The sequence below is a fragment of the Uloborus diversus genome, unplaced genomic scaffold (genome assembly GCF_026930045.1).
Source record: "Uloborus diversus isolate 005 unplaced genomic scaffold, Udiv.v.3.1 scaffold_459, whole genome shotgun sequence".
In the NCBI taxonomy this organism is placed as follows: domain Eukaryota; kingdom Metazoa; phylum Arthropoda; class Arachnida; order Araneae; family Uloboridae; genus Uloborus; species Uloborus diversus.
In genome coordinates, this window is record NW_026558636.1 from 1 (window position 1) to 10863 (window position 10863).

At 34.8% G+C, this 10863-nt stretch overlaps 1 protein-coding gene across 1 annotated transcript; it reads left to right on the forward strand.

Annotated features, from left to right (window-relative positions):
* Nucleotides 1-9625: 9625 nt before the first annotated feature.
* LOC129233487 (zinc finger protein 664-like) lies at nucleotides 9626-10643 on the forward strand. Its single transcript, XM_054867508.1, has 2 exons — nucleotides 9626-10256; nucleotides 10627-10643. Exons 1-2 carry the CDS (start codon nucleotides 9626-9628, stop codon nucleotides 10641-10643), a joined length of 648 nt encoding a protein of 215 aa, XP_054723483.1.
* The last annotated feature ends 220 nt before the right edge of the window (nucleotides 10644-10863 follow it).

Here is a 10863-nt window from a genome sequence, read left to right on the forward strand (position 1 = left end):
AATTTGTTGTTATTGAGGATACCTAGTCAACAAAACTGTTAGGCAAAAAGAGACCACTGTATAAACCATATGGACATCAACGTCAGTCAGAAAATTGAAACGACGGTCAAACAAGGTTTCTGTCCAACTTTCATAATAAGTCAGCTGATAATTCCGCTAATGATGAAGCTCCTGAAAAACGAGACAAATACGCTCCGAGCTTTAGGTGATGTTGACGTTGATATTGCGAAGAAGCTATCATCAGTTGGCAAAATTCCTTCGGTAGATATCATTTGAGAGGAAGTCCTCCTGGTTGTTCTCGTGATAGCCAAATCCTAAACTGATCACAACTTTCTGCCAGAAATCTAAAATCATACAGCAAGTATTTAAGGTATATATCAACAGTTTCATCTTCCCTGAATCCATTGAAGCTTCTGGAGTCATATCTATTTCTCATGGCATGGGTGCTCTAACCACAGAAAAGTCTCTCAATGAGTTCCATTACATTAGCATTTATCAAAGTAGATGCAAACATCAAGACTGATCTCTAACATTGCCGTCAAAATCAAGTTAACCTGTAACTAGGACCTTAATTTGTGAAATACTGGATTGGGGGTTTGGGAAAGGAGGATATGACTAACTCGTGCTGAAACTTTCGGAATCGGATGTTGTTCCTGACGGAATCTGGAAGATGATTTTGACAGATTGCTTTTCCTACAAGTGACCTTCCGGTCACTTGTAGAAAATCATCGTTAGACTACTCTGTCCGCAAGCTTGCATTGCAAGGGCAGTTGCAACAATGAAATAAAAATATTTTTCCAGGACGAAGGGGACGACGATGGCATCAATACATTACCAATTTCTAAGAACAACTTTTCCACTGCTGGTGACATGACCCTTCCGCCTTAGAATAGAACCAAGATATCAGCTTAAAGATGATATTTTCATATTCTAATAAACTGTCAGTCCATATTCCATATAAACACTTTCAAAATATGATTATTAATAATGTAATAAACAACTATAATTACAAAAAGGTGCTGCCGGTCAGCTACAGTGGCTCCCAAAAGTGTTCATACACCTACGACTTTCAATGAAATAGGACTCTATCCATTGGTTAGAATTAATATTTCTTAATAGGTATTTAATTATAAGATCTATGATCAATTTTCAACAAAACTACATGAAATTTTTTTAAAAAATACTAAAACTTAATTTTTTAAAAATCAAAAACCAAAAAGTGCCGGAAATGTTATTTCACAAAAGTCTTCGTACACTTTAAAAAATGTCTATATATTATTGAATAATCTAACTCTTTATTAAGTTATTATTTAATAGAATATTCATGCAGTATCAACAACACCTTTTAAACGTCTGGGAAAAGATTTCATTCTTTTTTCTTTCCTTTTTTTGCGTAATTTCTGAGTAAGTGTTCAACCACACTCCGAGTCTTACTGTTTCTCGCTCTATTTTCGTTTCAAAGCCGTATTTCGTAAGCTAGCCTCAGATATCTCTACATATATTACATTAATTTCAAATCTGGAGATTGAAGGGGTATTTTCTAAACTTCAGGGACAATTTTTCAGGCACTAGACGCAAACGTTGAAACCCGTGTGCTTCTCATCGTTATCTTGATTAAAAAAAAGTTGTTTCCGATAACCAAATTTTCGACTAAGAGTTTAAAATTCATTTTTAAAATATTTAAATGAACAGCATGATTCATTATTTTCATCAAAAAATTCAAAACTACCAAGTCCTGGTGCTGATATGCACCCTCACACAAGAACACCTTCACTGTCCTAATTAACTGCTCCAACTAAGTTCTTAAGATTAAGTTCCTAATTTTTTCTTCTATTTACAATTATACAACAATTTAACCAAAAATGTTGAATTCATTTCTATCGGTAAGTAAGACCGTAATTCCAAAATGTTTTGAGTTTATTTATCATTGATTTTGCGACGAAAAAGCGAAAGCTTTCTGTTTTTCTCACGGCCAAGAAAATTTCTGCGGGAAGAGTTCCCATTTAATCCAGCTAATCAGACAACTTGGCGGACAATTTTACGTAAAAATTAAGTGTACACATTTTCTTTAACTTTGTAGAAACTTTTACAGCACTCAAATGTGTATTTTTCATAAATTTTTTAACTGTAAATCTTTGATCACGCTTTGTCAACTTCGCCGGTTGACCTTTTACCTTGTTTTCGGTCCGATTATTTTTTTAAAGCCATTTTATCAAGCTTTTACTATAGAATGGAATAAATTAACTAGTTTAGAGACATTTTCAAACCAATTTACTGCTAATATGAGGAAAAAAATTCAAATTTCGAATCGTGTTTGTGGTTTTTAATGAATACCATCCATTTTAAAGTAATAAATACAATATTAAGGAATAAATAAACAAAAAATTATAGCCAAATGACTTTTAAGGGTCAACACAATGCAAAAATAATAAAAAAACGACATGTGATAAATTTTAATCATGAATTTATTCGAAAATATTTGAGTGTACGAAGACTTTTGTGGCGCATTATTTCTGTCTCTTCGTTTATTGATCCATTTCAAAAAGAAAATCCGTCAATATTTTGAAAAAACTACAGGGTTTTATTTAGAATGACATAGGAATGATGTGAAAAAATATTGGACTTCATATTCGAATTATGTTTTGCGTTATTTCGATTTTACTAAAAAATTTCAAGTGTACGAACACTTTTGGGAGCCACTGTACATTTACCTTATTTCTATAATTAAAATTTTTATTATCCTGCTGTAGCGTCACATATTCATTTCAATAAGAGTAACGAGTCGCCTGCCTTGTCTAGTGGTCAGTGAAGTCTGACCGTGACAGGAAGGTCCGGGTTCGAATACGGCTCCGGCATGGACGTACTGTCTCTCTCCTGTCCTTCTCCCTTCTTTTGTGTGAATGTGTTGTTATGCTGTGAACGGTTGCCTACCCTATAGACCGGGTCCTTAAGGCATGTGTGCACTGTAGAAGTCGGACTTCACACCAATTACGGTTCAGTTGGAAAGTGAAGCAGCGCACCCCAAATTGCCAGCACCGCTGGCACACAACAACAACAAGAGTAACGAAATTGAGTTTTATGCTTGAACTTCATAGTTTTTGATTACTTGTCAGCTGGGTGTCGCTGTGATTGGTCATAGGCTTCGTATTTCTTTGGTATCAGGTTTGAATCTGCAGTTCAAGTGCTCAGCTGGTGGAATTTCAAGGACACAAGAAAACCGTCAGGGTCCTGGTCACATGATTACTGCACAAGAACCCTTGAGAGCCTGTTTGGCACATACACTCTGAGACAAAAAGAACGAGATAAATTTCTTTCCTCCCCCAGCGTCGGGGACTCTCAGTATATTTACTTATTAATAACTTCTAAGAAATTTCTTACTGAGAAATGCTGACTTTCTGCACTTCCTCAGTTCACTTTCATTAAATAATGCAATGGGTATGGAGCTAATTCATACTGCATAAATGTAGTTCTGCATATCTTCGACCGATTTCTTGATCAGGGCTGTTCATAAATGATGTTACTTTTCTCAACATTTTGACCCCCTCCCCATTTGTCACAAAGTACTTTGCACAAACTAATTTTTATAAACATATTCGTATTAAAAAATGCTTGATGTCACAATCTTACTCTTTCCCTCCTCCTATATACCCAGAAAATTATTGGAAATTCCGACAAATATGTGTAGAAACAGTTCCTTAGTAAATTTATTTAGCTTGAATTTGTATTTTAAACGCATTTTTTCTACCGTTTCCGACATTTTCTCAAAAAATCCAAAATTTTCTTCCCCCCCTCCCTCCTACCTTTAGCTCACCTCCAGGGTCGGGGACTTTTAGTATGTTTACTTACTAACTACCCTTAACAATATTCTGAAGTCAAAAATTATCGCATATTCCATGCACGCTACACCCCTGTTTTGAGCACTCATTGACTACCACTACAGTTGAACAGAAAAAAAATCGTTTTAAACATCTTTTTATTTCAAGTAGAGTATCCACAAAAAAAAAAAAAAAAATGTAGTTCATCAGGATGCGCAAAAAAGACCAATTGAAGTACTTTCCTTGTACTCTAGCGTGTTGTAATCAGGGCTGTGAAGTCGGAGTCGGACTGATTTTGGGGTAAGGGAGTCGGAGTTGTTCGAAAACATGCCGACTCCGACTTCGACTCCGGGTTTCTTTTTTTTTTCTTTAAATTTCACTGACTCTCCTTGCATTTCTAAAAACCAATTAATTTGATTACATGTATAAAAGCGTACTAACAGGAAAATAACTGTCATTGTGACAACCAGCTGGCTTGATTATTTATCGAACTTTCTGTAACAGTTACCTACGCCGTCTACTAGTTTGCTTATTTTAAAACTTTATTTATCTAATTATTTAGCGACTGTCAGCAAATAGTTTATTGCCTAACATTTTCTAATCACTTTCAAATAAAAATAATAATGTATTTTTTACCTCAATCTCAGTTATTAAATAGTAAAAGGAATGTATGTATCGTTTGAGCAAGTCGGGAAACTTCTGTGGATGCTTGGTCAATTCCTATAAGTGTTGGTACGAAAGCGCAAATCCAAAAGATTTGATAAAATATAAATGTTTTTTTTTTTTGAATCTAAAGACTTTATTTTCGAAAGCTTGGTTATCACTGAAAAGTACAAAATAAAACGAACTGATATGTGCATCACAGGACTTCCTTTTATGCCACTTTAATGATACAGTAAAACCTGTCTGTAATGATACTGCTGGGACCTAAAAAAATATCGTAATAGACAGGTTATCGTTATAGACAGTTTGATTATTCATGCTGACATTTTGGCTGGTGCAAAAAAAAAAATATTGTTGTAGACAGGTTATCGTTATAGACAGTATCGTTATACACAGGTTTTACTGTATAGCGCCTTGGAGTAAGCAAGGAAATACTAAATATTTTCTCCCCTAGTTTCTTGCGAACCGAAGCAAAAAAAAAAAAAAGGTTTCAGACAGATTTATTTCCCAATTATTGGCAATTTTAATGTGATTCACAGTGAATAATTCTTTAAATATCACTAACACTAGCCAAATTGAAACCAGATTTAAAAAAAAAAAAATGCCAACTTTTTCGCCAAGTTGGCGACAACATTTTGCGGACAAAAGCCTGGCGATATATCGCCAAGCAGGGGTGGCAAATAGGGGGGTCAAGAAGGGGCGGTCTTACCCCCAAATGTTTTGCGCAGAATGATAGAAAATGGGGTGAATTCAATTTATGTAAGTCGGAAATCAATGTTCATTTAAAAAATCTCGCTGGTTCTCAGTAACTATTTGATGAAACTCGACACATTCCCAGACTATAAAAAGTGTTTTTCGTCATTTGGATAATGACTTAGGAATTCGTGAAGTATTTTCTGGCCTTTTCAAAACATAGAAAAACTGATAGAGAGACATGGTTAATTTTAACTAAAGAAGACATTTTCTCATATAGGCTGAATATTTTATGTGTGTGCAGTGTAACGATGGTATGTCCAACATGAGAGGCTCATGCAAAGTGGTGTGGCTGCATGGTTTTCACAAGAAAATTCCTTGATATTTTACATTCACTTTACGCTCATTTTTTTAAGTGTATACTTATTTAATGAGCGTTCACCGCTTTCCTCTGCTAGAAAAACGTTTTCAGCTGCTTTCAAAGAAACTTCTTAAAAATGCATGTGATTATTGAATTAAAAAAAAAAAACATATCAACAAATATCCGTTGTGGGTATAATTATGCGATCTCGGAGTGACACAAAATGGTCTTCAAGAGTTAAAACCATAAAAACATTTTCTCTATAATTTCAAAATAGTGATTTGACGATTGGAAGAATTATTACAAAACGATTCTTTCAGGGGCAAAAAAGCTCATGCCTTTTAGCATGTTTGATTTCGTTTCAATTTTTATTCAATTTGTTTGTACCGAGGAAAGTTTTTGAAAAACATCCCTTTCTCTCTATCTCTAAACTCTATCAAAACATCTTCAATCCACTTACCCTTAATTTTCGGACTATTCAAGTCACAGTTCAATCTACAACTGATCTGTGCACCATACTACCATAGGTCAATCTACAATAGAAACTGAAAATAGATTTTACATAGATGTATGTTTCAATCAAGCGGTGAAACTATTTTAAAGAAAAGACAAAAATCCACATGATGATGTGAAGTTAAACATTGATTTTTCAAATTTTGTATGAAGTAATATATTCAGTTTCGAATGAAATTAACACAAGATTTGATGATAATTATTTTTCTGTGTGGATGACTCTATACTATCTTTATTGGATCTTCCCACCCCTTCAAAAAGGAGTATCGAAGAAACATCTGAAGAAGGACATGCTAAAGGAATAGCGAACATCTTATAATTAACAATTTTGAAGAAGGTGAGTTATAAACAATCATGACCCAGCGAGACATTCACATGTCAGCAGTGGCTAAATCTAAGTCTTGGTATCTATGCATCCATGCATGAATATATCTATGTCATCGTTACTTTTGAGGAACAACGGGGAATTGGCCATCGAATCAAGTTTCGGTGGATTCGTAATATAAAGCACATTTTAAAGGGACTTGTGATTTTTAGCACTTCTAGAGCCCTTCTTTGATTTTTTTTTTTTTGAGAAAATTTTATTTCAGGAAATTTTTATTTAAGAAAATTTTATTTCAGGAAATGATTTGACATATTCCAAATTAGCTGCATTGGTATGCATCGGCTGATGAAAAAAAAAAAAAAAAAGTTGATGGGGGTGTATTTGATACAACCGGGCTGGTTGGTGGGACCATCAACTTAAAACAAAAGTTTATTTTCAATCTTAAAGATCCTATTTCACTCTGTAAAAATAAAAATAATTAAATTCGCGAAACTTTGGTTGTCTTGACAACCATTCGTCGAAATTATTCAAAGTCCGAAAAAAAGAATCACCGAAAGAATGATAAATATAACAGAGTTGGGATTTATTTTAACAAGTATAATAAATGCATGAAAATAATAAAATGACAGTGTAAACGATTAATAACGCGATTAAAACATAACTCATGAAAATGTATAAATCATATTGAATATTAAAGCTGATTGGTACTATGAAAAAAAGTTTTGTGAAAAATATTTAAAGTTTGAAAACGCTCGAAAATAATCAAAAGAACGAAAGACGTCGAATTAGTCTAAGACCTGAATGTAAAAAATATTCGAACTCTAAAATGAATAATCAAATTCATGAAAAATAATCCAAGTTCATAAAGCATTGAAATAATCAAAAAATAATTAAATTCGCGAAACTTTGGTTGTCTTGACAACCATTCGTCGAAATTATTCAAAGTCCAGAAAAAAAAATACTCAAAGTCTCAACAGATGGCGCCATGTACATTTACCTCACGTGAAAATTATATTGAGTTTCATTTTAACTTCCTCTAGCTCGAAAGCATTGGTGGCTTAATTGGCATGCGCGCGTCAATTAAAGCGTCAATGCTTTTTGGTGGACGCGTGTTCGATTCCCAACTTCAACACTCTGTAAAAATAAAAATAATTAAATTCGCAGAAATAAGAAAAATAAAAATAAACCTCTCAATAGATGGCGCCACCGACGTTTAAACACCGCATAAGTTAAAGCATTAGCAACAGGGTGTTGCCAACCGAAAACTAAAAACTCTGGTTGTCATGACAACAAGTGTTGCCAACCGAAAACCGAAACTAAAAACGCGCGAAAACTATTCGTAACCTTTCACGAGCGAAAACGAGGAAGGGCGAAAACGCGGTGGTCATCTTCTTCAAGATTCATGCGCAACCCCAAGGTCAACCTCCAAGGTCGGGAGGAGGTGGAGGGGGGGGGGTCGGCAGGGGGTGGAGGGGCAGCCCAAGGTCATCCCCAAGGTCAGAGGGGGAGTGGGAGGCGGCTATGAGCCGCAGAGCCGCCTCCTGCGGCAGAACTCTCCTTTTCCCTCTACTGTTATAAGGTAATCAGAACATCCAATAAAGTCCATACCTAAGTTAAAAAAATTTTTTACTAGGAAGAAGGTCTTCCTTCTACCTAGGAAGAAGGGTTCCTTTCTAGGGTCTTCTAGGAAGAAGGGTCTACCTAGGAAGAAGGGTCTTCCTTTACTAGGAAGAAGGGGGGGGGGGCCCTCCCTTTTCCCGAAACATGTGACTGGAGCTTTTGGTAAACTTGTGCTGTTTCCAAAGTTGTTGATTTTTTCCCCATTTACTTTTTAGTTCAGATATTTATTTCATACTAGGAAATTTATTAAGAGTTTGACGGAAAGGCATTCTGTAGAGAAAAAAAAAGCGCAAAACAGATATCCGTATAACAAGTTAGAATTTTATCTTGAGAGGGGTTTGTCGTAACAGTTCGTAAATAAATGTATTTCAGAAGACTTGAATTGCAAATATCAGTCCAAGTTCAGGATTAATTTTAAGTGATAAATATTGTAGATTACCTCGAATGGTTTGGGGAGGACTCTGAATACATTGAATTTGCTCTAAAAACCTTTCATACTTCCTCTTCAAGAGTCGATAAAGCATAAGAGTTTCGTGATGGTATTACATACTTCATAAAAAAATAACTTAATTACTGGAAAAGTATGCATTTTATACCAATAAGCTCGTACCTTTTTGCTTTGAAAAACGGACTTGTAACTCCAAAACAGATGTCAGCATTTTTTTGGGGGGGGGGGGGACTTTGCATTTTTTTAAAACCAAAATGGTGCTTTTATTTCATTATTTTTAAACCTCTTGTAAACATGATCTTTTTTTTGCAAATATTAAAAATTTAATTTTACGGAACTGTGTTGTGTGACAAGAAAATTTTCCTCTCAATTCCGGATTTAACGCAAAAAATCGAAAAGAATTAATAATAAAAAAATAAGATACATGACATAACCCACATTATTAGATCAAGTTCATATTCCATCGGACAATAGTATCACTTAGAGTTCCTAGGGACGCTAGTGCCATGAACTTTCATTTTATAAGAGAGATTATACTGTTTCAAAAATATCATAAATTTAATTGACAGGTTATTTATATTTTGAACAGATTAATAAAGGTTTTATGCTGGCACGCTAGTTATACTTTTATATTTATTTCAGACTAAGATTTCTAATCCAGATCTTTTTGTATTTGATAATAAATTATAATGAAGACTTTATTTTCAGCATTTTGCGAGAATATTCATTTTTAGTACCTAATTTTAATCTAAAAGCACACAATTTCCCCACGAGGGGAACTCTTGAAGCTGTTGGTTTTATAATGCACACTAATTCGTCTTAATTCCTTTTCAGCAATCACCTGGACTTGCATGACATTGTACTTCACCAAGCATGTCAGCTGATTGACTCTGTTGTATTAATGCAATTGAAGACATTTTCGAACTCTTGATGACAGACGATTAAGCAGTCCCATTTTAATGACATTCGAGTATTTTCCGAGTTCAATAGTAGCGCATTGCTGTACATTTCAGCCATGGCGCATCAAGCCTGTACTGAAGAAAAGCAGCATTATTCTTGTGAATACTGTTTGAATATTTTTACTGAAGCTTCAGAGTTAGAGGCCCCATATGAGAGTCCATGCTGAGAAAGAAACGTATTCGTGCCAGTACTGCTCAAAGTCTTTTCCTCTCGTTGAAAAATTGAAGATGCATTTAAAAGTCCACACTCAAGAAGAAAACTTTTGTTGTGATGTTTGTCCTAAGTCGTTTTCTTACCTTTCCAGTTTAAAGAATCATCTAAGAGTCCATACTGGAGAAAAACGGTATTCTTGTGATGATTGTCCAAAGTCGTTTTCTGAATCTTCAAAATTGATACGACATCTGAAAGTTCATACTGGAGAAAAACCGTATTCTTGTGATGTTTGTCCAAAGTCGTTTTCTGAATCTTCAAAATTGAAAAGACATCTGAAAGTCCATACTGGAGAAAAACCTTTTTCATGTGATTGTTGTTCTAAGACATTTTCCGAAGCTTCAAACTTGAAGTTGCATTTGAAAGTCCATACTGGCGAAAAACCGTATTCTTGTGATGATTGTCCAATGTCGTTTTCTGACTTTTCAAAATTGATAAGACATCTGCAAGTCCATACTGGCGAGAAAACATATTCTTGTGATTATTGTCGAAAGTCGTTTTCTGACCTTTCCAGTTTTAAGAGGCATTTGAGAGTCCATACTGGCGAAAAACCGTATTCTTGTGATTATTGTCGAAAGTCGTTTTCTGACCTTTCCAGTTTTAAGAGGCATTTGAAAGTCCATACTGGCGAAAAAACGTATTCTTGTGGTAAATGTCCAAAGTGGTTTCCTGATCTTTCCAGTTTTAAGAGGCATTTGATAATCCATACTGGCGAAAAACCGTATTCTTGTGGCGATTGTCCAAAGTCGTTTTCTTTCCTTTCCGGCTTTAAGAGGCATTTGAAAGTCCATACTGGCGAAAAACCGTATATTTGTGATGATTGTCAAAAGTCGTTTTCTGATCTTTCAAATTTTAAGAGGCATCTGAGAGTCCATACTGGAGAAAAACCTTTTTCATGTGATTTTTGTCCTAAGACATTTTCCCAAGCTTCAAACTTGAAGATGCATTTGAAAATCCATACTGGCGAAAAAACATATTCTTGTGATGATTGTCCAAAGTCGTTTTTTGACCTTTCCAGCTTTAAGAGGCATCTGAGAGTCCATACTGGACAAAAACCTTTTTCGTGCTATTGTTGTACTAAGACATTTTCCCAAGCTTCAAACTTGAAGATGCATTTGAAAATCCATACTGGCAAATAAACATATTCTTGTGATGATTGTCCAAAGTCGTTTCCTGACCTTTCCAGTTAAAGAGGCATTTGAAAGTCCATACTGGCGAAAAACCGTTTTCTTGTGATGATTGTCAAAAGTCGTTT

Coding starts and splice junctions, on each gene's coding strand:
- LOC129233487 (XM_054867508.1), top strand. CDS start 9,626: ATGCATTTAAAAGTCCACACTCAAGAAGAAAACTTTTGTTGTGATGTT.